Source organism: Helicoverpa armigera, chromosome 22, assembly GCF_030705265.1.
Source record: "Helicoverpa armigera isolate CAAS_96S chromosome 22, ASM3070526v1, whole genome shotgun sequence".
NCBI lineage: Eukaryota > Metazoa > Arthropoda > Insecta > Lepidoptera > Noctuidae > Helicoverpa > Helicoverpa armigera.
In genome coordinates this window covers 5,383,412-5,410,931 of record NC_087141.1, presented here as the reverse complement: position 1 = coordinate 5,410,931, position 27,520 = coordinate 5,383,412, and the positions used below count along the sequence as shown (strand labels likewise).

Genomic DNA, 27,520 nt, shown 5'->3' with positions numbered 1-27,520 from the left:
TATTTAGGATTCTTTAATGTTGACCGATAAAATGATTGATATTATTTAATTTATACTCACCTAATGCCAGTACCGGGCCTCTTATTTTTTTTTTCAGTGGAATATATTAACTGCTACAGGGTCTGGGATTTGATTCCCAGGATCGGGAAGGGATTGCTTTGTTCTTTCTCATAGCAGCCTGGAAACTGGAAGTAAATATTGGTCTTGCGCCTGGTAGTCGCGCTATGAGAGTGGGTAGTAAATAGACAGGGCACCTGTTTCTAAATACTTCTGCAATGTAGTATCTTCTTAGAAAGACTAGCCACCGTTGTCGACAGTTAGTCTGGGTTCCATTATTATGTAGGCAAAGTATATATTTTATTGCTAACCTCTTACTCATGGCAACAATTTCCTATTAGAAGCAGACAGAGAATTTTCTATTAGAAGTGTCTAGAATTTGAATAGTGTATAATGGATATGGTAGCTCGTAGTAGCCAAACTAGTCCCTTTATTAAACATTCCAGAAAACTAGCAAGGTTCAAGTGTTAACATCATGCAAATAAATGAACAAGGTATTATTTGGTATAATTTTATTATTGTTTCTTCGCATACAAAACAGACCACCGCAACTCAACTCTCGTTACCTCGTCATAGCATACACAGTACGACCTCGTTTATAACAATACACCTCTTTGCTTACAAATAAAAAAAAACTCATTCTAAACGTATTTAGTCACTGCCGTCTCGGGCCGGGCAAAACTAAAAAAAACTTTTTTGAAAGATATTTTACAGTTCTCCCTTATAATTTAAACGTACAATTCTCTGCCATTAATTTTCGAAAAAGACAAAAAAATAACATTTACATCAAAATGGGCATAAATATTATGAAAGAAAATCCGCCACAGTAGGACCACAAACAAGATATCAGTGACTAAACTCGTGAACAAAAAAAAAACATTAACCTACACCAAAAACAACACCATAAGATACGCACATTACCATTTTAAATAAAAAAAAACCGTGACAATTAAAATAAACCATGAAAAATGCAATAAGGACAGAGATCAACACATACAATATACAGCATATTTATTATATTCAACCAACATACAATAATAATAATATTTCACCATATACTTTCACATACAGTCATCTCTAAACGTTAACTATATATCAACAATATTTAAAATATAGTGAAAGGCACGAACGTATCATGATAATGTTTTATTTGTACATTATTTAGTTGTTCAAGAGGTAACGGTACAGTTATATGGACAAAAAAACAAATATACTTAAAAGGAAAGTGTACTTTTCTTAATTAAACTTTGGCCCTCATAAGTAGTCTAAAACAAAAAATATGACAGTGGAAAAAAAAATAAAACATCAAAGTGCGATCAATGTCAATATCATTATTTTTAACTTTGAAATTGGAACATTATTTTTATTTTCTGGGAGAGTAAATCCTTTTTTCTACGAGTGTAATAGGCACTGTCTACCTATACATACCGTTAACATTTATACATAAGAACAATAATAGCAACAAATTGATAAGTACTTATAATATAAAATGTCAGACGTAGAAACGTAATGGTATCCCGTAAAACTATAACAACACTTATATGCACCGTTAAATTAAGTTTATCCTTACAATGTAAAATCTGATATAAATATTTTGGTGTTTTATAAATATTTAAATGCTAAACTGGGCTGCAGGATACTCTGATAACTTACACAATTAACTAAGCGCACCACATGTATTAAAAGTATTCAAAAATCAAAAACTTGATGATGTGGTTATAAATAAATGAATAACTATCCATTCTTCTGCATTATGTCAAATTCTAAAACAGTAATTTTAGGTCGTTTTTGGTATATAAGTTTCAACCACGAACATCCTCTAAATAAATGTAAAAAACGCGAATTTAAGGTTCAAAATATGAATGCACGTAAAATGCAAACAGCTTTGGTTTTTTTTTAATAACAGGCACAAATTACTAACAGTTCCTTTTATAGGAAAGAAAAAAACATTTTGATGAAAAAAAAAACTAAATTGTAGTCTCACAAATGACTGCGTTAGTAAATAAAATTATTATTCCTTAAATCTATTAAAATATATATTCTTAAGCTTCATAAAGCGTCTTTGGGTGTATTCGATAGTATCCCTTCTTTATATTTATTTATTACTTATAAATACTTGTGTCTCGAATATCGACAAGTGCGACTATCGGCCATTCTCAATTTTCTAATATATCTGTGTCTTTACCAGAGATAGGGATTTGATTGGCATTACTTGTATGGAGCTATGCTCGGTGTTTCTCTACGTGATCGAATCCAAAATGAGGAGATCCGTAGACGAACTAAAGTCACCGATATAGCCCACCGGATTAGCAAGTTGAAGTGGCAATGGGCAGGCCATATTGCTCGCAGAGCGGATGGCTGATGGGGCCGAAAAGTGCTGGAGTGGAGACCACGGACTAGCAAGCGCAGCGTAGGACGTCCACAAACAAGGTGGACAGACGACCTTATAAAGGTCGTCGGAAGACGCTGGATGCAGGTCGCCTCCAACAGGTATCTGTGGAGATCTAAGGAGGAGGCCTATGTTCAGCAGGTGACGTCCTACGGCTGAGATGATGGTGATGATGATGTATGGAGCTAATATCAAAATTCTATCTCTAGTAAAACCACAGATAGAAAGAATATTAGGAATGACCGTAATAACTATTAGTCGGAGTTTCGACTAAATAATAGTCGTTAAATATCTATTTCACTACTTAACGTAATGTGCAATTAATAAATATACATTTTAAGTCAAATGATATGGTTGATATATTTTGTTCGTTTTTATTATTATATTCAGCCTAGCAAAGTTAGCGAGAAATTCTACAGCTAAGTTTTATTTTGAGTTTTGTGAAATGGACTTCTTTTAACATTACAAATACCTATATTTTTAAGCAAAAGCTATTAAGATTAAAATTAAATAGCAGCTTCTATTTTAGTTTAACTTTCAGAATATTTAATCAGGTCACATTTTGTATTTCACAAGAATTTGATCAAACATTTTGGCAATATTAAAACTTTTTTTTTTTGGATTAATTAAATTAATATTCACACCTACTGTAATTTGTGATCTTTTTTGCAAGCAATTAGCATTTTTATGATAATTATTTTATTCGCGATCTGAATTTTAAAATAAGCTGCAAACTCACAAAATGTAAGGTACCACTAGGGTATACCTCAAAACAACAAAATTTATATAATTTTTACCACTTTGGTACTTTTCAATTAAACGTCATTCAAAAAGAAGAATTTAAGCAATTAATCTTGATATAATTATTATGGATAAGGCAAGTCCACAGCTTATACCAATTTTATTATGTTCACCATAATATAACACTACGTAAAATGTTAAGCGATCTAGCAACGCAATACTAAATAACATTTTTACACCTAATTTTGGAATTTCAATAAGACAACTGTCGCGCGTGTTGAGGCACTAATTTATTTTATAAATACCTACATTATCCTATCTACAAAGGAGAGAATATTATGTAGATGATAAAAATTAGGACCAGCAGGATAATTTTTAATTAGTTTGAAAATAGTGTTGTACCCAATGCTCTTGCTTGAACTATCGATATTTTTTAATCGACTTCAAAAAAGAAGGAGGTACAATAGCTTCTTGTTGTTGACAATTAATTTTCTATCATCCACATAGTGTTCTAAGATAATTTACCTATTGTAAGATAAAGAGGGGAACTTTATCAAAAAGCTGAATTTATTAGCATAGGTAAGTAGCGTTAGACTAGCTTGCGTGTACTAAGCTGTACAACTAATAATACTTTAAATATTTGTGTCATTACATATTTGGATTGGAATAGCAAAAATCATGTCATTTCTTAAGCATTATTAGGTTAATTTTATGTAAAATTAATTATAGAGGTAAAAAATAAATAACTCTAATTTAAAGGAAAGTGATAACGGATCAAATAAGAATGATTCGTATTTAATTTTGTAATTTACTATTTCGGCATCTATTAAAATAGTCAAGAAATGCGAAATAGCATGAAACGCTTTAAGTTTCAGGACCCGGTGTTTAGATAGGCATGTAAAATAAACATACTCATACTTCAGTAAAAACGGTTAAAAAAGCATCTAAATAATCAAAGAATAATCATAACTTGTAAGAGTTGATAATGTACGTTGCTGGCTGTCAATATATTAAGCAATTTGGATAACAGACAGTATTATAAATCAATATGATCCAACTGTATGGTCCCCCAATAAATAGTGTACTTACTGTAATATGTAACTTCAATTTATACTAAGCTTAAAGTATTGTTCTTGCTTAAAACAACCACCTGCCTGCCAAAGCACGACAATAACACGATTTAAGTATCCTTAATTATCGTAAAAATAGTACCAATTATTCATTATTAGCGACCTAAGTATTGTGACTTTTAGAATGGCAACAGGGAATAATATGCCTTATTGTGTTAAGACAAAGTCGTATTTCAAACGATCTGAGTAAAAAAAGAAGATTAAGACATTAAACGAACACGTTTTAAGCTTACATAATAGGCATAAAAGTAATTAATTGGCCCATTTTGTTAGTATTTTTGAGACACATGAACTTAATACCGAAATTGTTAAATTAGGAATACATGAGATTACCTCGTTATCCAATAATTTCAGTATTAAGTGCGTTCATCGTGCGTAAACTCTCACGCAAAAATATATTTTCTCTTTCAATAAAAAAAACACAAGTTACACAAAAAAGGAATTACTTGAAACTACACAAGCTTACAACAAAGAAAAATAAAATACTTCAGTTATTGAAAAAAAAAGGAAAACCATTCTCGCAAAAGTACTTATTTCTGCTATCATAAAATAAATGCTTAAATAAATGATATATTTTGTTCAGCACCATAGAGGTCATAAATATTTTCTTTATGGGTAACGTACGTACGCGCGTATTTTTCACGTAATATGGAGTCAATAATATGTCAATTCACCTAGTAAAAATTATTAAAGCACTTGCCTTGTTTTTTTAAATAACAGAATTCATCGACAAGCATCTTGTAAATAGCATTAGCAATAAACTTTTTACATGTATATTAATGACTGAATTAGAATCTCTATTAAAAGACAACATAAGAGCATTCAAAAAAGTTAAAATAGTCAATCTAATTCAGTCGTAACATACACAATTATATGTACTTGCATAGAGATGTGAACATATTTATCGACAAGAAAATATCGAATGTCGCCGCCATGTAAAAAAATATCGATATCGATAAAAATGCTGACATCATTAACCCGAAAAATCGTTACGTCTATCAATACTTAGAAATCTCACGTGTTTATAAATACGGACTTAGATATAGCTCGAATCATTCATGAACGAATGAACAACACAACAGGACGAACATTTTGGGGCCACACTACTGAACTATTTGTGCCTATGTCATTATCATTATTATATTTATTATCAATCCCTTTACTTTTCTTTATGCGTAGTTAGCATAGAATAACAGGTTTCGTTGTGTATAATTTGCAAACTAAGATATCGATATGTTAAATATTATCACTCGACTTTCATTATTAAGTAATTTACGTATTTGTTTCGAATCAATTTCATACATTTCACTTCGGAGTATCTAGATATGCGTAGCTATTAGTTAAACTTAGGGGAGAACTCTCATTACTTGGAATATAATCACATTTAATTACTTCTTAAATATAGACATGGTTGATTTTTCCCTATTTCCCATAAAACTATCCACGAACACCATTCCGACCATTGAAAAACTTTAAATCCCCGTTTTTAAACGACAAAAGAATCTTCCCGAGTTTGAAATCACGCGCTTAGTTTGAATTTGAATATCGAAACCGCTATTTGAACTACGAACAGAGTTATTCTTTTTTTCTTTTTAACCTAAAGAGGCACCGGTCATAAAGCTAGCGTAATAATAAAGCGTAAATGTGGCCCCGCGTAATATTAGTGATATATTTATGTATATAGCTAGTTACAACCTCGTAACGTGGAGTGATTTAGTCATGCTTGCGGCCGCCGGGGGCCGCGGACGCTGGGCTCATCGCCTGGACGGTCGGCCGGGTCCTATGTCTCTCTGGAAATAAAAAAAATAAGAGTAAGTTTATGGTCGTGAGGTTTTGGTTTGGGTTAAGATGTGGTAGGTATGTCGGGACAGGCCAGATTAATGTAAAGCAGGCGCCACTAAGGCCTTGTCAAAAGACGACTACAGCTTTAAAGTACAGTCATAAGTGCATTAGAGAAAAAAAAATCAATAGCATCCGCCTTACGTTCATCTGGCCCCAGTATTATTTGTAAGTACTAGCACTGTCAAAAAAAACTGTAAATATCACCAAACAGATTCAAAAACCGTCAATCGAAAAGCATCTGCAACTCTATACCACCACCTAGGGCGACGGGCCATGCCTGTAATGTCTATTATCTATGATTACTTGCTTAGTAATCAAAATTGCTAATTCTGCTCTACCCCTCTTACCCAATAATTTAATTCTGTGATTTTGATGTTTATATGTATTGAAGAAACATGTCCTATTGGAACCTGGGTCAATACCTCCATACCTATTTTTTGTTAAGTTTTAGATCTTGCTACAAAGCAAACTTGTAGCGGAAAGCCTTCACCGATGAAAAAAGGTTAATTTTGAAAAAAAAAAAAAAGTATTTTAATATTAATCTGATCCCCCATTATACATGCTGTTGAAATGTATGGTTGAGTCGCGATGCTCCCGAATGTGTATGTCAACAAAAGATTTAGAAGTCAATATACAATCCGACTAGTAACATTTAGAAGTCAGTTTACAATCCGACTAGTAAGATTTCGCAGTCAGTTCACAATCTGACTAGTAAGATTTAGAAATCAATTTACAATGTGACTAGTAATATTTCGAAGTCAGTTTACAATCTGACTAGTAAAGTTTAGAAGTCAGTTTACAATCCGACTAGTAAGATTTCGAAGTCAGTTTACAATCTGACTAGTAATATTTCGAAGTCAGTTTACAATCTGACTAGTAAGATCAATTCCAATCTTAGTTGACATACAAATGCCACACAGGGAGTTTCGGCAATCAAAGCCGTTAGAACGCCATGCAGGGAGGGTAAAAATGCGGGTCACAAGTTTGTGACCGGGCAAACCTTCTGCGTTGCCCGGCTTGAGCCGCTAAACGTTTTCATGGCACTTGCCGGCTAGCGGCTTGACTTGTCCCTAAGACGTCGGTGGACGACGATAGATAGATGTCCCTCCCGCGCATCGTGGGTACCTCGCAAGTCTGACTCTGAGGAGAAATGGGTTAACCTTCCGTTTAGTTCATGATCACGGAGGAAGATGAGCGGAGATGCCATAAGGCCGGTGGTCAAGCGCCTTATTGTAAGTCACGTAAAGTACGATAGGCGTGACCAAGTCGATCTTTTAACTAACGAGGTGTTTGAGTTCCTTGAGACATCTGTCAATAATTGGTTCTGATTCATTGGTGATTTGGTTTTACATTAACTAATTGCGTTATGATATCTCCATTAGTCATTTTGTTCTCCATGTTCATAACAAAATGTCTTGCATGAACATATTCGTACATGTACAAAATGAAGACATTGAACTGAACATACATAATTGTATAAAATTGACATACGATTAGGAAAAGTATAGGTATAATTTGTTCTACTTACTTTTTATTATTGACACGATTCGGCGTGCTGTGGTTAGATTGATGCGAACTGTCACTTATTTCTGAACTCGAACTCCTAATATCACCTTCCATCTGTAAATGAGATAGTTTTCCTATAGTTAAATCATCCCTTCAAACATAATTTTCGATATTTCCGTTTTAAGGCCAGTTGTTTACAGAACAATATTAAATGTTTATTTTCTGAGAGGTTTTTACAAATTGAAAAATATAGTTTAAACAAATAATGTTTTTTTTTGGGATATAAATCAAACAAGATATAAATAAAAAAAAAACTAATTATTTCTCGGAATTGGTATTGAAACAAAATCATAATAAAATAATAAAATAAAAAACTATCGATATCTCACCTGTCCAGCACTAATAGCCTTGTAAGCGACCTGCAGTATAAGCCAGGTCCACACCATGTGCAGGCCTAATAGTAGACACAGCAGCGAGTTGAAGATATAGTACGCCGGGAACATCGGTAGTATCATGGGTGCCCGGATCGATGTGCTGGAAACGAAAATGTATGATATGAGAAACTATAATTCTTAAAAAAATCTAGTGCATGTTGTAAAAGAAATCCACATTAATCTGCAATAAATACGATAGTACATCGAGATTTTTGTCAATCAACAAAAAAAAAATGTGTTCGGCCATTCGCTTTTGGCGCCCACCGTGGGACTACAGCAACAAAACTTTTTGTCGGAAAAACTACACAACGTGTTCAAAGTTAAAACTTCAATACAAATAAACTTATTTCGAAACTGACTCGCATTAAAGTGGTTGTAAGTATTGAATTTTACGATTGCTTTGTGACAGTAGATTTGGTATAAATAGCACAGATTTTTTACTGCAACTAAAGACCAACACAAGTCAATGACGGTTTTGGATGTCGATTGTTCCATCGACTATCGCGTGCGTAAATTGAGATAAAAACTCAGGCTTAATATGTCAATGTGAACAAAATCTATGTCGTCAATGTAAATAGCGCTAAACAGTACTTATTCTATTGTAATAAACTTGTTTACCTACATCTATCTGAAACGTCATTGAATAATTTAGTTCATGACGAATGATAACAAAAACTCGTTTCCAAACAAACGTTACTCACCTCCAAATAATGTAGAACGGATAAATAACAAGTCTTGAGAGAATCCACAGTACTGTGAACACTGTGAAAATTATATCACACAAGCGTTGATAGCTCGCGTACTTCGCTGCTTTAGCTGCATCGAGGAAGATGTCAGCACAGTCGTGTAAAGCGAGTACGAGGGTGCCGATCCTGTGCAGGTTGCAGACCCAGCTGAAGGAGAGCAGCAGGATGGTGGCGATGTGGTGCACGAACATCTGCCAGAAGTCCTTGCGCCGCACGTCCCAGAACTGCGAGATCGTCAGCGACCAGTAGAACGCTGCCGATATCATGTAGTGCCACCATACATCGCTGGTGAGACCCTGGAATGAGTTATCATTGCCAATATTGAAAATTAGCACAAGCCTTCAAGAAGTATTCAAGCATAGGTTTTGTTGCGCAAATCCTTAAAAATAGGTACCCAAAAACGATTTTTCACGGGTCATATACTTCAGGCCTACCTAAGCCAATACGGGTTATCTTAGGTACAGATAATTATAAGACCCTGTTCTGTATGCCAAACTTAGGACTGGATAACATTGATTTCATATTTAGAAGTCTAGCTATATCTTTTAGGCAGGATATAAGTAACGGTTTCCAATGAACAGATAATAATTCAGAGGTCATCAATTTTTACTTTATGATAAAAAAATATTTAACCAGGCAACCCATATCTAAAAACATACATCGGAGTATTGGTGATAGTACTATCTTTGTGATAACCTGCACCTGGTTCGATAACCAAATTTTCTACTACAAAAATAGTACGATTATTATCGAACACGACATTTTGTGTCGACTTTTGCGTTGAGTTAACGATTCATAGGTGCCGAGATATTTATTATATAAAAAAGATTTGGTCTCAAAAGCCCTAAGTGGAAAGAAACTGTTCTTGGGAGATCCTATAGAGGAAGGAATATAATTAGACGACAATTTTGTATAATTATTGCAGAAAGGTACTAGAATTTTGATGGCTTTTGAATTTCGCAGAAATTCATCCTAAAGGGTTTCTGGTAAAGGAAAAGTGAATTATGTTCGTGATTCTACAAATGTCGAAACAGTAGCTGAGCAGAGCACCTCGCAACTATGTAGCATCTACTCGTTAAATCTTGCATAATTAGGATTCGTCATCCATTAGCAGTATTCGTGCATCGCTATTTTAAGCCTTCTCTAAGTTGCGTTGCACCGAAACGATAATAGCCAAGCAATAAGGAGTATAAGATGTGGTACACTATGCTGAACAGTTGCCAATAATAAAATGGTAAAATCTATGGTCTAATCAAAACTTTTCATTTGAAAACCAATACGCTTTTGAACTCGCTGATTTATCAATTCCAAAAGAAACCGAAGGTCGAAAAGCTTTGTCAATTTTAAAAGTTACAAGATAGGAAGATGAAGAAGGGAGAAGATATTTTCTAAAATACGAACCTGATGAGGATATCCAATATAACACTGGTCGATATCCCACAGCCACTCTTTATCCCACAATATAAATATACCGTAGGAGAAGTTGTACAAGTAGAACGTGGTCCTCCACATGTTCTCGCAGAACTTCACCAGGGTCGAGGGCTTGTCCTGGCTGCGGCGGAGACGCCACCAGCGTTCCACCTGTCTCTCCGTCATATCCATCTGCTTTGCTAACGCACATATCTGAAAAGGGTAGTCATTTGTCATGGTTTGAAGAGGAAGTGTTGAGAAAGCAGTGTTGGATTCTTGCGAAAAGTGTTTGTTTTTGTGGTTTGTTAATAATGTATGTATTTTTTATATAATGAAGCATATTGCGAATAGTACGGTACGACGCAAGCTGTGATAAATATGTTATATACTACTATAGCAATAGCAGACATGCACCCTTATAATGCTACACTTACATCTAAAATCTAAGAGTAAGTGGATAGAATAGTCCTCTACACTCTACACTACTTTAACAACTCTATTAAGTCACGGCGGTGTATATAAAAAACAAAAGTAATTAAGTTTTTTCATACAATAGTGAAAGGAAGTACCCAGTAACCTTCAGCTTTACCTGAAGACAGATTTACTTCAGGAGTTCCGCTCTTTTTGACGCTTGGATCCAAAGCAAATGGCTCAAGATTTTTAAGCCCTGTTGCAAGTGTTTTACGTCCCATGAACAGTATTATTACATTTAATATGCAGAGGCACATATTTAGAATGCCACCACACAAAATTGTGTCATTACTTATTACGCCCAATCACGAATGTGCTCATCATTCCGTCTAGGATTTTATTCAATTTAATATTGATTGAGCTGTTGCGTCCCATTGAAAGTAATCAAACTTTGTTTAGAATCAATGGTGTTACATATGGGAGGTTGCATAACCGGGATGATTTGCACTTTTTGTGGTTAAATTCAGCAGGGGACCATGGCTGAACTGATAAACAGCTGCCGATTGGGACATAAGGACCTATTTTAACAAGAGACATTTAAGATAAAGCCACTATAAAGTATGCATTCCTGTCTGGGGACTACAAGCCAAACCCTGTGGACCGTGTTTATATTTCTGGTTATTTAACGGCAAACGTTTGAAAGTCGCGTTATGACTGACAGTGCTTTTCTGAATGTTTAGACGTTCGCTTAACATGTCATGCCAAAAAATTATAATGAAGAGATAAATTCTTCAGAACGTCTGGTATTACTTACCGACTTTATTTCTGGAACAATTTAGGCCATGAACTCCTGATAGTACTCCATACTAATTTCATACTTCGAATATTTGTTATTAATCAACGAAATTATGTTCCAGATTTGGCTCAAGCTCAGTTCATAAGGATAGAACATGATCTAAAGATAGAATTACTTTTATACCAAAAATATGTATGATTTCAACAGGTAGCGACGTGGGTGAAAATGCGCGGAAGAGCTATGGCGCGTGGTAGGATACTTTTGACGATAGATCGATCCTACATATGTATCTACCGCACCATATTTTGAAGGAAGTTCCAAAAAAGATCGATAGTATTTTTATCGTAAATTATTAATTATGTAATAAATACCAGCAGCCTTGAATACCTACGCACTGCCATAACAAAACACAGGTGGCTTCACTTGTTTGGTAATTGGTCATTAATAAATAATCAACCTTACTGCTTTATTGGTCGCAATCGTTACTGCTAAAGTTAGTTTGAGTAAGTTTTTTCCCGTTAACAAGAAAAGTTTCTCATATAACTAGAGTAGGTAACAAGGCCTGTTAATAAAGGATCTAAAATAGAGCGTTATCTGACAATTCCGACTCAACTGACAGAAATTCAATGATATACCCTTAACCCTTCGTTAGGCTCCGAATTAAGCTTATAATGTCAAAATTTGCATCTAGTTGGAGTAGAGAACACTAGACCATTGGGCCAGTCAAAATACTTCAATAAATACCATATATTATAACAAGCTGATCAAAAAGTGATGTAGCCAACGTATAACAGTAACATTATAGGCTTATAAGAACCGTTCTCATATCGGCGTACGATAATATCGCATGAGGGTGCGTCCATGTAGGCGGTTATCAAATACGAATAGGGTTGTTTCCAATTTTCGGAAATCTGTTTAGATAGCTTCTAAATAATTTTAAGATCACCCTCTCTTTCATTTTTCGTCTCAAATCTTTTTATTTTTTATGTATTTCATCTTTTTCTATTTTTCTTAAAATATTGCTCAGAAAACGCTAGATCACGTGACTTTGACGTCATTATCTAATGTCATTCCTTTACAATTTAAAGCACATCTAACGAGAAAAAAACTAAAACATAACTAATCAATTTCTTAATTTTAATAATTTATTTTAATAAAATAGCTACAAAAACTAAAATATTTTATACATGTAAATTATTTTTATACATTTAGCACAAAAATAAAATACCTCAAATGTTTTGAGTTGTGTACGCGGAAAAATGAAACGGTGCAAAGAAACGTAAAGTTTGTGTATATTTATATTGAGGTTATGTTTGTGTCAGCGTTCGAAACATGTTCGAAAACATTTACTTATGCTTTTTCAAAAAACTAAATTAAATGAATATCTACGAGGTTTGTGTTGAGCGAGACTGTGGATATACGACCATTAGTGCTCCAAATAAATTGTTCATCCACGTTCCGCTGAATAAAAATCTTGGTTATTGGCAAAGAATTGAGCGACCGTAAAAGAGTCTACTCTTGGCAGATTGGAACTATTAGCTTTCATAAATCCTTTCTCCATAATTCTTTAGCAGTTGTATCACTTAAATGCAATTAACACACAGAACTTCACAGAAGCAAATAAACAAAACATTAATTCTGAGGTTATTTCGATATATCTATCACTGTCAAATACTTGTCATTGTCAAATATAGAAAGGATGACGTCATCGGTCTCTTCTAGTCGTTTTTAATGGCGTGACGTCATAGGCTCTAAATTAAAATTTCATAAATGAATTAAAAAATATATGGTCAGTTATAAATAATATAATATAGCTTATCGTGTTTCTAGTTTTATGAACTTTCGGTGCATTCATTTATTTTTAACTAAATGAATAGTAGGAAACAACCCTATTACGGATAAACAGTAGCAACGTGGATCCATGACAACATTGTGTATAGGTAAGGGGCAAATATACTATTTATTGATTCTACATGATCTTCGCATGATTTGGTTGTATGTATCAATACATATTTAATTGTAATATTGTGCACCATGGAGTTTCTTGCCCGTTCTTCTCCAGAAAGCTACTTCTGGAATGGGCAACTAGAATCAAGCTTATTAATATTGTTGACATTCATAAGTGCTTGTAAAGGCCTAAATGAAATAAATGATTTGACTTTGATTGCTCACAGCGGTAACAGTGGTGCAAAGCTGTTTTAAGTGGTTGTTTATTTTTTCTACCGCTTGTAAAACTTTTTACAGTATATTGTCAGAAAAAGTGGCCTTTATTCCAAGAAGTGCAAAGTTTGACGACCCAGAAACGTCAAACTAACTTTGCGAAACTTTGGCGTCAGTTGGTTATTTATTTACCGTTGTGAACTAGACCTAACTACATTATGCGTGACTTCGTAAATATTTATCATCTATTAAAACGGTAGAATTATCTTAGAAATGAATCCATTAGAGTAAGTACAGGTATGCAGTGCTCTTATCTTTGTAGGCTTAAATATACAAAAAATATCGATAAATGAAATATCGATAAAGTCAAGTCCTTATCTAGTGGTGTGATGTTTAAGGTGAATCATAAAAGGTTGACGACACCACATGCATTCCACATTGTCATCGCGATTACATTGAAATATATCGATTCTATTTAAATTAACAGATTCTTAATATGGTTAGCAATGTCTGCCATTGAAATCTAGATTTGTTACGTGAAAATATTTCAGAAATTGTCTTGAGAAAACGAGACTTCATTTAGGAATAGAGTAGTCGTAAACATCTAACGTAAAGGCATCCAGATGACTGTTGAAAGTATAATCAAAGGTGAAGGATATTGCTTTACGAAGGGCTTAAAACAGTTTGGGCATCACGCTCTCGCGAATGTATAAAATGGACCAAAGTTATTCTCAAAAATCCAAGAAAAGGCGCAATTTGAATAGTCATGTATCATCTGTATGATCTAACAAGTCAGAGTTTTCTCAAATACGCTTCGGTCTCTGACGTAGAAAAGTCATGAATTCGGTCTTAGATAGTGAATGAATGAATAATACAAAATATGTTAAATTATTGCAACCATAATTAGATGCCACCACCTGGACCTAGGCCAACAATTACTCATTAATAAGGCCGATATGAATAACACGTAATATGCGTACCGTATTCATCGTCACTTTTTCAATATAAATATAGAGTACTTGACTTCTACTTAATAGAGCAAAATAGTTTAGTAAAATTTTACGTTCATTTTAGGTATGTGGAGGAAGTAACACAAAGTCAGAAAGAATTAAAATGTCCTTAGCATTTCTGGCTAAACTAGATATTATTTTTTTGTGACCATCAATTTGGACCACACGATGGCCAAAAAGGGAAAAATCTGCGAAAACAAGGTTTTTAGTGCCTTATGACAACCCTGATTGGTGGGAGGACTCAACAGATCGAGAGGTGTGGAGGCAATATGGGGAGGCCTTTGCCCAACAGTGGTCCCACTGTAATAGTACGGGCTAATATTAAAAAAAAAATGACAAAAGGTACAGTTTTCTACAGCACGTTTCCACATACCTATGAAGATGTCACATTAATATTGCATCACATATCGTCTTAGCGAAGACGGCATTGCGGTACACGTGTGTCTTACGCTTCTCCGCAATGTACCAGAGGTGTAAACCCTGGCTGCGGGATTGTTCGCAAGAGTACCGCGACCCTGGTACATAAAAGGCCTATGACGGAACACGACGGATTTTTAGTCAGCAAAAGTCTGACACTCCCTCACCGCTGCTAACCAACAGCGGGAGCGGTCATTTGAAGATTTGTGCCATCATTATAAAAAATTTAAACCCTGCTTTACAAGTAAATGATCTATCATCGTCATTGACAATACATAACCAACTATAAATAATGCCATGTAATCTGTATGGTATTAATGTTTGTACACGTTTCTTGTCACTGAAGAGTTATCTGAATAATTATGTTTAAGCAATAGGTAATAGGATTTATGTATGTATCGTCTTGTAGTTATTTGAGAGGATTTGTTGAAATAATAACTAGAATATGGAGAAATGCAAACATTTATACCCCTTAGGTACCTGGGTTTTCTCGAGACCCGGACACAGTGAAATTGTGCAGAATTGGTTGTGACAAGAAGCTATTCTGTTAAAAAATTAAATTACAAATTTAAAAAAACCCCCGACCCAAAAAAAAGTACGCAATAATTATGACAGAAGGTAAAAACGCTGAACCCTATAAAAAATCATTAAATAACTTTTAACACTACGTAAGTACCAACTTAAGCATGTCAGACTAAACTAAATTTTGTCGTGTCGGGGGACCGCTCTAATTCATTACTTTAGATACGTGTTTTTTTATACGAATGTTGTAATTAGGTAGGTATCATTTGATTTTTGAAGGTAAAAAGCGGTCCCCCGACATGTCAAAATTTAGTTTAGTCTGACATGCTTAAGTTGGTACTTACGTAGTGTTAAAAGTTATTTAATGATTTTTTATAGGGTTCAGCGTTTTTACCTTCTGTCATAATTATTGCGTACTTTTTTTTGGGTCGGGGGTTTTTTTAAATTTGTAATTTAATTTTATTTCATGCTTTTTGAAGGATCTCCTTAATTTTTCCTTCTTTCGTTTAATTTCTTTTATTTTAAGATGGGGTCGCTATATGCGATCTCAGCCAAAGGAAGCTGTTTAACATCCCATTTCCAGCATCAGGTTCTCGTCAATCAGAAACATGAAGAGAACTCGTCAAAACAAATTCAACGAGCCCAAACTCGATGGGTTTACTAAAAGGCAGTTCAGGGTTACGTCTCCTACCTTCGTGCCCTGCCAGCAGACCAGCTCAGTGGTTCCAGGAGACATTAGTGTTTCAAATTTCAGATCCCACATATGCTTGCAAGTAAACTGAGCGTGTAACATTCCTATCACACCTAACAATCGAGCTGATGACCTTGAAGACCTGAACCGATTTCCACCAAACATAGCTAAGAACACTCCCGACTGACATACCTTTTAAACAGAAAAAACCGCATTACAATCGGATCATCCGTTTGGGAGCTACGATGCCACATACACACACACACACACACACACACACACACACAGACACGTCAAACTTATAACACCCCGTCGTTTTTGCGTCGGGGGTTAAAAAAATGTTTCGTTTAGGTTTACTTCTTTTTGGTACGCTAAGGTTACATAATCTATTCATTAACAATCAGTTTATATCAGTAATAGTTATCAGTTTTATTAGATTACCGCGTATTTTATCAATACCGTGTTGATACCGAAATTATTTTACATGCCTATCTCCTGTTTGAGCCTATTTACTACGCACTACTCTACCGAGACTAATAAATCATGCATTCTCTCTCAACTGCAATTTTATCTATGAACCTCTACGGCTCGAACATTTTAAAATTCGAAAAAAGAAGCATGCTAGTCTATTGCATAATTTCAGGCCAAAAAACGGATTATAATCCGACAAAATCAAGACAACAACTGGGATCAACATAAGCACTGGTTCTACATGTTTCACAATTACTGTGTCCACGGTTGAGGTTAATTCGACAGTTAATAAAAGGTCAGAAAGGGGTGTGAGTGTTCTGACAAGGAACGCACAAGGAATTAATGGAAGGCAGCCAACTGTGACTGCCCCATTCTAATAGAATTCGGCCGTTGCATTCTTGACAATGATCATACTGACAGCTTGTCAAACATTGCTTGGTCTTTTGCAGGAGTTTGAAGAAACTGACCAAGATCATAAAGCAAACATAAAGCTTTAACAAATTATTTGAATGAATTAGCTGTAACTGAAAAATGCAATAAATGAAGATTTTAGGGGCCAAAAAAACCCCTTGCGAAAAACCATTATATCATATCTAGCCTGTAGTGTCCCACTGCTGGGCAAAGGCCTCCCCATCTCGCTTCCACTCTTCCCGATCCTTTGACCGTGTCCACCAATCCGGACGATAGGCGTCCAGTTCGTCGCGCCATCTCTTCCGGGGCCTACCCCGCCTGCGGTGTCCATCTTGAGGTGTCCACTGGGTGATAATAGTGGCCCATCTCTCCGGATGCATTCGGCTGACGTGTCCGGCCCAGTTCCATTTTAATGTTGCCGCCTTTTGGCCTACATCAGCGACTCCTGTTCTGGAACGTATCACGGTATTCCGTATGCGATCGGTCCGTTTAATACCTAAAAGGCTACGTTCCATTGCCCTTTGGCAAACCTTGAGCCTGGACTTCTGACACTCGGTGAGAGACCAGGTTTGCGCACCGTAGGTTAGGACAGGCAAGATACACATGTCGACTAACTTTCGCTTGAGTGAAAGGGGAAGGTCCCCTTTCATGTATTGTTTCATGGACCAGTAGCTTTTCCAGGCATTCTCGAGTCGGCGATCTATTTCCTTCTCTTGCCTGTTATCGAAAGAAACTAACTGGCCCAAGTAGATGTACTCGTCGACATAGTGTAGAGCTTGCCCATCTACCTCGACCCTACGTTTCGTGCTGTTGGTCATTGTGTGTGTCTTGCTCATGTTCATTTGAAGTCCAACCTCCAGGCTTGCCCTGCTCAGATCTTGGAGCATTTGTTGGAGCTCTGCTGATGTAGACGCAAAAAGAACGATGTCGTCAGCAAAACGCAAGTTGGTCAGTCTTTTGCTACCGATGACGATGCCTTTAGATGTCCACGGCACAGTGAGTTTTCTGAAGACTTCCTCCAGTGTACAGGTAAACAGATTAGGGGAGAGCGGATCACCCTGTTTTACGCCTTTTTCTATGTAAAATGGTGGGCCAGGGGAAAGTAGTTTAATTGAAGCTGTGCTGGCTCTGTAGACCAACTCCAAAAGCTTTATATAGGTCTCATTTACTTCTTGCGAGCGTAAAGATGTAAAGATCGCTGTGTGTTTGAGACTGTCAAAAGCCTTAGAGTAGTCCACAAAAGCCAGGTATAACGGTTTATGGTATTCGTTATATTTTTCTATTATTTGGTTGAGCGTAAACAGATGGTCGGTTGTGGAGAAGGAAGGGCGAAACCCAGCCTGTTCGACTGGCTGATGCTGGTCTAGCTGGCCTCTGATGCGGTTATGTACAATTTTAATAAAGAACCATACTAAGACATAATTACATCTTATAATCTTTCCATAAAACGTCAAAAATTTAAACCTAGAATGACTGTAACTAACCTAAATGAGGATCTTAGGAGTTAATCCTCTAAATCCGTTTACCTATTTGCTGAACACGCAGATAGTGACGAAACTACGTCGATTAGGCGTTTGGATAAGGCCACGGCACCCAGCGTGACACCTGATAACGTATCGTATGATCCAAGGTACCTAGGTACAAGGTACGTTTTTGAAAAAAAACTAATACGCAATTTGGACGCGATTTGTTAAAAACTTCTACTATGGATGACGGGGCAATTTTAGTTTGACTCGTTTCAATTTTTTGCAACAAAGTGCAACAGTTTATTATCACACTGCAGGAATTTTAAAAACCTATTTTAAGTTTATCCAGTATTGTTGACGGTTAATGAGTCATGTTCTTATCGTTGTTTTGTTTAATTTCCTATTCATTTATTTACGGTACTTATCATGCTATAGGAAAAACTATTGCAAATATTGCACAGAGAACACAGACCCGTTAGAGACGAACGAAATGCGAAAAAAAACAAAATGGTACATCTGTTATATTGGATCAAATTTTTCTGACCTTGAGCCATTGATCGCAATCATCGAAGCGTTTGATGAAAAGTGAAAATACTATAAAAATATCGTTGTTTTCAGGCTAAGGAAACTGGGTCGTGCGGCCAGCTCAAGGCCCATTTTAGAGCTCAGGCCGTAGGCGCTAATTGCGTACTCAATGAACGTTTATTGTCTCAAACGTACAGTGATTGCTGTATACGTTAGCTTGCCTATCTAGGGCGTAGGGTTGCCACTTACAATATTAGTTTAATCACTACTACAAAATCCCTTACCATGTCTACCAGTGTGTCCGCGATAAACGCAAAAATTACTGAACAGATTTTTTTGACGTTTTCGCCATAAAGGGATTAATGAAAAAGCTTTGGTATTTTATTAGTCATCAAAACAAAATCTGGCGGAACTAAGCTCATTAATTAATTTACATGATTCATAACCACAATAGGACATATTCATAATTTTATCATTTCAAGATAAGATATTGTCCCTTTGAATTTGAGAGAGACATTGAAAGCGAGACAAAAGACATATTTTTTTAAACTACGTAGGAAATACATGTATTTCGTTCTTCTTTTGCGATTTTTCATTTTCCATATCGTAAATCTAACCTATAAATAAATGTCGAAAAAATCTGCTTGACATGACACTATCGAGATAAGAACTCATTTTATAGAGCATTTTATACGCAAAACATTCGTATTTATATAACACTTTCCCATTTATATACAGCCCATAAAATCATCTGGTTAGGAACAAGGATAGATTCCAGACTATTTCTTAACTCACATCAAAAGTGCTCCATTTAAAATAACATGTATGTGTATATTTAGAACTAAGTAAAACCATAATACTATGGTGTAAGTATCAAAGTCACGCAAAGGCATAATTCCACTTGTGTAAAAGTCATTGACATTTTGTATTCAGCCCTTCAATTTCTATGATAACAAGGTCAGAGTCCATCACAGCCCTGATTTGATTTTACTACGATAAAGTGATCGATAGGAAACTTAACTCTATGGTAAGCATAGTGACTAATAGATTAAAGCTAAAAATATAGTTTCAAGTATTGATGAGCAATAGTATATCTTAGATAGGATGTCAATTGACGTAGACCAGATATTGGAATGACACATGAGATTTGTTCTACTAGTCAGATTACCTACAAGAAATGATAATGGTGATTAACAGAAACGACGCAAACATAACAGATAAACACGGACAAATTCATAAAGAATTTCCTCCTCTTTATACAAATCAAAATTTTGGAAACAAATCCTAATGTACCTACATGTAATCGATTTGTATCATCACAAACTGACGATTGACGCAATGACACGAAAAGGGACAGACTGCCATTAAGGACAAATCAAAAAGTAATATTTTAATGAAGAAGCAATAACCTCTGGCAGCCCTAGAGGCGTGTAATGATCTTTATATAACCAGCCTAATGAAAACGGGTCGGGACCGCGACTCAGAAGCGCGTGGCTTCAAAGAGATCCTTCATTCATACCAAGTTTCAGTGCTGAAGTACCCACAGTCGTTAGTCTTTGAGTTCTGCAGTTACTGCGATGCAATCTAAACGGAGCATTTAATGACGGTTTAAGTTGATATACACAGCTACGTGGAATTTCAGAGGAAAACCAGAGACTAAGAAGGCAGTAAAAACACAAGTAGGTAAAGATAAAACGTGGAAACATGGAGGCCCCATTAAAAGAGCGGGCTTTTTATTTGGGTTCCTTTAGTTTCAGGATTTTAATTTAGAAATACGTCATAAAACCAACGTAAACAAAGCGTAAAACTTTAATGTTGCTCTCAGCCCCTAAGGGGTCGATGTCAAAAAATAGTGGTGTGGCCATATTGAGTAAATGTGGGGGCATTAGGGGTGCGCCGACCTGTCGCTACGCCTTATTTCTGATTGTAAACGCTCGGTTTGCTTTCCATGTAAATAATCACAACGCTTTTGAAAGTGGGTTATTGGGAAACTAGGGCCGCGTTTTTGGAGATTCAAGTTTTTGATGAACTGGGATCCTTTAAATGAGATTTTAGTAGTTAAAACCCTGGTCTTGAATCCTTGTTCGATCACGTCATTTCTAGTCATAAAAAGTAGATAGTATATTATGTAAGTATAGATAGATATAGAGCCAATGCGTAAATATATTTTACAAGCTTATGATAATGATCAAGATAGTGGTCGATAAAAGGCTTTATTCTGTTTACGGAAACTTCGGGTGCCTGTACTGAGCCGTATGGGCAATTATATACTCGTCAAAACCATTAAGAAATTATTGTGGAGAAGGGCATATTCTTTTACTTATTTTTGATTTATGTTAAAAAGCACAGAATTTATCTAATTATGTACTGGTACACAAAGTTGTATTCTTGCATCAAGCTATCTAAGGATTGAAAAGGCACGTAGAAATGGGTTTACCACTTATTATCAACTATTGAAAACACAAATTACAGATCAAATCTTGCGGTCTACCAACTAAGGCCACTTAAGCAAACAATAATAACAATGGAGTGATAAATTCCTGCTCCTATTTAGTCAATTAATAGGTAACTGTTATACGGGCGGCTCTGGCAACACCATTTAGCTGGTTTCCAACATACAATCATGTATTGATCAAATGTTAAATATGTACCTACCTATAATTTTTGTATTGATGTAAGGATATTAATTCAAACTTCTTTGTTATTATTGAAACCATGACATTTTTTGGTAACCGTAAAATTCTGAAAAAACTGACAACTACAAAAATATACATATACCTAACAATTTACAAAGAAAATGAATGACCAATATTTCAGTAGTTCACGTCACCGCACATATGGGAAGCATGTGGTGCCTAATATAAGTAATACTTGATCAAGAAAAACAAAAGAAAACTACAACATATGAATAAAGAATAGTAATGAAGTTTTTTCTACAAGTGCAGCAGACAGTTGCATATAAATAAAAATAAAACTTAGCACATTTCTTACTACGATTTGAGACCGAAGCAGTTAATAATAATGATATACGACTCTGGAATTACAATATTTTGATTAGATTATTTTTTATCGAAATCCTTGCAAAACTACCTAGCGTAGCATACCTATTTATCATCCTTATTAAATCATCGTATTGAAATAAAAATACTATCTTACTGCTTTATCACTATCATATCATTATTGTTAAAATATTTAGGCTTGTCACTAATCTTTTTATTGGAATAGGTACTTTAAATACCTGTTCCGAACTTAAGACGACAGATATGAACAAACTTGTGTAGGTAGAAAACATCTCAAATAGCCTCGAGAGTTAGAGGTGACGAAACAAGTAATAAATAAGTTATTAGTAAACAATTTATTGTAAATAGCCGGATTGCTTCGGAAAATAATAAAATCTGTGGAAATACAACTGTTGGAGATACATACATAATTCATTTGGAAAATCAACTCAATTTATGTTTTTCCTTGGTTTCTCTTTTCTACAAACTATAAAGTATATTTTCTTTCTACAGATAAAATGAATCAATCAATTTTCTCTATAAGATATGAAAAAACCTATTTCAGCGGTTTTTTTTTTTTCATTTTCGTTGCCATCTTTATCACTGGCAAAGTTAAGCAATCACAAAATAGGTTGAGTTCTTACAAAAATGGCCTAATCATTATTTACTTAGATAAGAAATACAGCTCTGTGCATATGACGGTGCGTCATTTAATAATCTTTAACGTATTTAGAGAAAGTTTGGAAAATACTGCAAAATGGGCATTTTGCAGTATTTTCCAGATTTAAAGTTTTCTTCTCCCCAAGTTCCCTGCTGAATTATAGATGCAATTGCACATGACTCTAATTATGTTTTGACCTCTCATTAAAACAACAAAGATTTAAATAGACAAAACCTTTTTGTTTACAACTCTTTAGACTTAAGCACTTTCGGCCAGCTATTCAGTATTCAAACATAAGACGTGACGAGCATAATTTCATAAATCGAAGGTTGTTTCTGGTCGACCAGACAGTAAGATGGCCTCTGATCTGATGAGAACATTCGACGAGCCATTGTGTCGAACGCAGAAATTGAAGACAAGGCTGTTGTAGATTACGGCTTGTTTTATTTTTGTGTTACGAAGATAAAGGAGATTGCAATTTCATACGCAGGTGATAACCAGCCAGTAACGCGTATGTTGGCGCAAATTATTTTTCAGACACAATATAAAAATGTTTCAAATATCGTGTTCTTTTTTTGAAAAATGGAATCGAATCGGATTCTAGCAGAAGTAGGCTTTGTACTGGGACGTTCATTGCCTTTAAGAATAACAGCAGATATACGGAAGTTTCTGCATAAAAATTAAAAGGCTAAAGATATCATTGAAGACTACAGAATACCTAATTTATATAAAAAAAAACCACATCAACCAATAAAAAGTGATTCTGTCGAAGAGGTCGTTTCAATCATTATTTATTAGTGTGATAGGCCGCCGTAGTCTGCTTTGTTTGTTGTAAAAAAAAACTATCTAGAACTACTATCTATGGGTGAATATACTAACAATTACTGTGAACCGTGCAATATGACAACAAAGTTATTATAACTTTATGATTGGTCCGAATGACCGCGACAAAGAGGTAAAAACTCGCCGATGATGTTACCAGAAATCTAAAAAAACAATTGTTTACGTCCTTAATTCTACAGGAGTTGATAGTTACATTCCCTAAAATTTTTGGGGATATTACCTAATTACCTTTTATACAGCATAAACTAATTAATCATAAAGCTTCTGTCATACTTTTTCACTGTTGTAAACTGTGACGCACTAAGCATTATTAAGACACAGTAAAGTAGGTCACAGCTTCCACGGCCTCCACGGGCATAGAAGTGTCTAATTACTAAACTAGGATATAGTTATGGAACTAAAATTATGTATATGCTTCAGGTATGAACACCATGATATATCGTTTGGGCCGTAATCGGTGCGATATCACACATCGATAGCCAGTGATCCGAGCTTTCGAAAATTTGGGGAGCGTCAACATGCTTATCAGTCATTCAAACTACTTCTACTTATCGCTGGGTATCAGACCACACCTCAAAAGTGCATGCAACTAACTACAAACTACACTACATTCGTTATTCATGCGTGCTTACGTGCAGAGTATTATAATGTGCGACATTTACCTCATCCTTGTTCAAAAAGAACTGAAAAGAAAGGAAGCATGGTTAGGGTTTAACAAGCTTCATTTAGCATTATTAGGTACACTTAACGTTAATTAGGGTTACAACTATGTGTATTCATTAGGGGACAAATTGACAAATCGCAAGCAGTGACGGTTGAGGCTTCCATATTTAATTTTCGCGATAAATGGAACAGTTGTCCCCATTCGGAGCGGAAATCGATAGTGTGGCACAGGCTGGTCCATTTTTTTAGCCTCGGTGATTATGTGTATACTTTTCCCACCTTTGTGGATTTACTATTATGGTAATTACTCGGTAGCGGCGGTACGTTGTCCTCAATACCGCCGCTGCTTCGGATTTCAAATCATAGATATGATGACCAATTAGAATATAGCTTTTTTTAAAGACACCATAAAATGATTGAAGTTTTTTTTGTTAAAGTATTAACATTGGACATGTTAAACGCTTTGGTCACGAACGCTGCATGAAAATTACGTGGTCAGATTTAGAAATAATATCTATCATATAAGACCGACCTTGAGATTAAATAGGTACTGTCGTGTTCTCAATTTCTCTATTTTTATGACATCCTCATACCGTTGGATATCCCTCCCACTTAATGCAGCGTACTAATTCTAATTTTATATCGTCTAAGAGAATTTTATTAATTTACCACTCCCACTGGTAAGCCGAGACGCATCGGCAGACGCGAATAGAACTGTTTATTTTTTCCGGGATTCTAACGCTGCGTACACTTAGTACATTGCAAAAAAAATGTGATGGCGATTAAAAACCATTTTTACGTTTTCTGAACCTATGTATGTCGTATTACGAGTAATTATTTTTTATCGATTACATTCTCATTACCGATTCTGATAAAATACTATCATTACCAGTCTACCACAGATAAAACTATCAATAAAATCGTAACATACAAATCTTGCAAGACCATTATCATTTTATCATTAAAAACTTATTTATTCCTCAACATTGCCACGCACGCGTTTTCAATAAAAGTTAATTATAAAAATAACGAAAATATCCCATAAAACGCATTGTGACACGAACTATAGTAAATACTTTTTTAATTTCAAGCACACCACACACAATCCTGCACAAACATGCATTATAACACACCAATAACCATAAAAATAAATAATTTATTAGCAATAATAATTGTAAAATATATAAACAGCACATCCTTGTTGTGTCTAGGATATAAATACCTAACTTATTAGCTGACATTTATGGTCTTACTACAAAAACTTAAACATGTGTCTAAGACTTATCTAAAAAAAATGTGGCTGAAAAATGGACCTTATTTCAACGTCATAATCTGTCATTTTTTTTAGACAAGTCTTAAACTGACGTTTAAAAGTTTTTGTGGTAAGACGGTTAATATTTTATGTATGTCTGAGAAGTACCTACTGAAAAATATCAGTGTGAATTCAAGCATACTATCAAGCAGATAAGAATACATTGAGTGTTTAGGTATAAAATCAGGACAAGTTTATTAAACATTTTTATCACTATGTTGCAAATTGTAAAATTAATGAATCAATGACACTCTTGACTTTTAGTTTCTAACGTATAGTGGATTGTTTTCTTTTTTTTCTGGAATTAATTTGAACAAAATTGCAAATACATATGTAGGTGTATTTTTTGTGTCACAGAATCATAAAATTCAAAGGTTTTGTAATATTACATGGTTGATAACTACACACAGTTACATTAATAGAAAATGCCCCCCATAATGGAGAATGCCCAAAAATATCATTATAGTTTTATGCAAACCTAACTGCATAATTATTTAACAGATTAAAGGCTTTTGATCCACACATTTTTAGGCATAACCTTTTAAAACAAAAATATTTAACAGACTGTCAGTTTAACAGATAAATTAGCTTCAAATAATATTTTATTCTCATTTTAGAAGGCTTGATAATATGCTTGAAGTTTCCTTAAATAACTAGAGTATTTGGTAATAATTGCTTAGTGTGATGTTCACAGTTCATACCTGCTTATGTTTAATTTTTGATGATGCTTGATATGCAGCCTCCAATTTGGGATTAGTTGGCGCTTTCTTTGGTCTTGTATTTTTTATACCTAACGATCTGCCGAATGGGGCAAACCAGTACCTGGAAAAATGGAGGGAAAATATTATAATACGAAAATGTATAAAAAACATAAAATTTAAAGGAACTAAGTAGTTAGGCAGTTGTTATTAATCTGTAGGTTTATTAATTTTTACTCTTATAGTGTTTAAAAATGAGTTATCAAAATAATGTTAGCAAAAACGATAGGCAGTAAAAGTTCTAAGAGATATTTCTTTTAATTATGTACGCAAGTGTATATTTTAATTTTTTATTACTTAGAAAAACAGTATATTGTTGTTATGGTATTTTTATCAACAGACAGGTGTTCAAAAATTCTTCTTATTTTCTTTATAAAACAAAACACAAACTACAATTTTCTTTATTATATAAATAGCAAATATTACCTGATAAAAGAGTGAAAATAATTTGACTATTTTTCTACTACAGTTAATGCTCAAATCAACCTTCTTTACTAATATTTTATTCTGGTTACTAAGATTTTGATTCATGACTATTTATAACTGAATATTTAATTCAAATGCAAAAATAAACGCTGAATAAAATGCGCATGATTTATAATTTATTGTATGGACTCTTGACCTGATACATGAACTGGATAAATAGATTTTTCAATAAGAAAATGCGGAAAATGCAGCGCTTTCGCCGAATTGATATCTCATGAGTCACTGAGTGCATCATTAGACTTTATTCATCCGTGAGAAACAATGACATACATTCTGAAACCTAGCGACAGAAAGTAGGTTAACTTACTTCTCTAGAGTGCGCCGCAGGAATATCAGCACCAGTGCCAAGGGCAGGGGGTAGAAGAGGTGCGTATAGTCATTGTAAACCACGTCTTTGTCTGGTCCCGGTGCCAGATCTTCCCATGTAGTATTCGGCGGCAACCACACTTCCTCATCCCAAAATTTATCTAACAGAGCTCGCAACATTTTAAGCACTATTTACGAATAAATCAAGACGTCTGTCAATCACACTGCTTATTGTTCAAAATAATAATTTATCACGCCATAAACACACCCTTAAAATAATCAGCGACGCGACCGTCCGGCAGCCGACATGACACAGATTGATTGACGTTTATTTGTTTGACAGATAACAAATGACAA

At 34.9% G+C, this 27,520-nt stretch overlaps 1 protein-coding gene across 3 annotated transcripts; it reads right to left on the bottom strand.

Moving 5' to 3' along the window:
* Positions 1–554: 554 nt before the first annotated feature.
* LOC110380732 (ceramide synthase 6) lies at positions 555–27,520 on the bottom strand. 3 transcript variants are annotated; one of them, XM_049843101.2, is made up of 9 exons: positions 27,165–27,520; positions 26,315–26,435; positions 24,301–24,321; positions 10,247–10,468; positions 8,801–9,141; positions 8,055–8,199; positions 7,688–7,779; positions 7,160–7,299; positions 555–6,107 (listed from the first exon to the last, which is right to left on the bottom strand). In XM_049843101.2, the coding sequence occupies exons 1-8, from the start codon at positions 27,341–27,343 to the stop codon at positions 7,230–7,232; spliced, it is 1,191 nt and encodes a 396-aa protein (XP_049699058.2). In that variant the 5' UTR covers positions 27,344–27,520; the 3' UTR covers positions 555–6,107; positions 7,160–7,229. The 3 variants fall into 3 exon arrangements, with proteins under 3 accessions (XP_049699058.2, XP_049699061.2, XP_049699059.2); XM_049843104.2 differs by lacking the exon at positions 7,160–7,299 and having other exon boundaries at positions 27,165–27,519; XM_049843102.2 differs by lacking the exon at positions 24,301–24,321 and having other exon boundaries at positions 27,165–27,519.

Coding starts and splice junctions, on each gene's coding strand:
- LOC110380732 (XM_049843101.2), bottom strand. CDS start 27,343: ATGTTGCGAGCTCTGTTAGATAAATTTTGGGATGAGGAAGTGTGGTTG. Junction 26,436..27,164: donor CTGCGGCGCACTCTAGAGAA/GTAAGTTAACCT, acceptor CCATTTTTCCAG/GTACTGGTTTGCCCCATTCG. Junction 24,322..26,314: donor CAAAAATTAAACATAAGCAG/GTATGAACTGTG, acceptor CTTTCTTTTCAG/TTCTTTTTGAACAAGGATGA.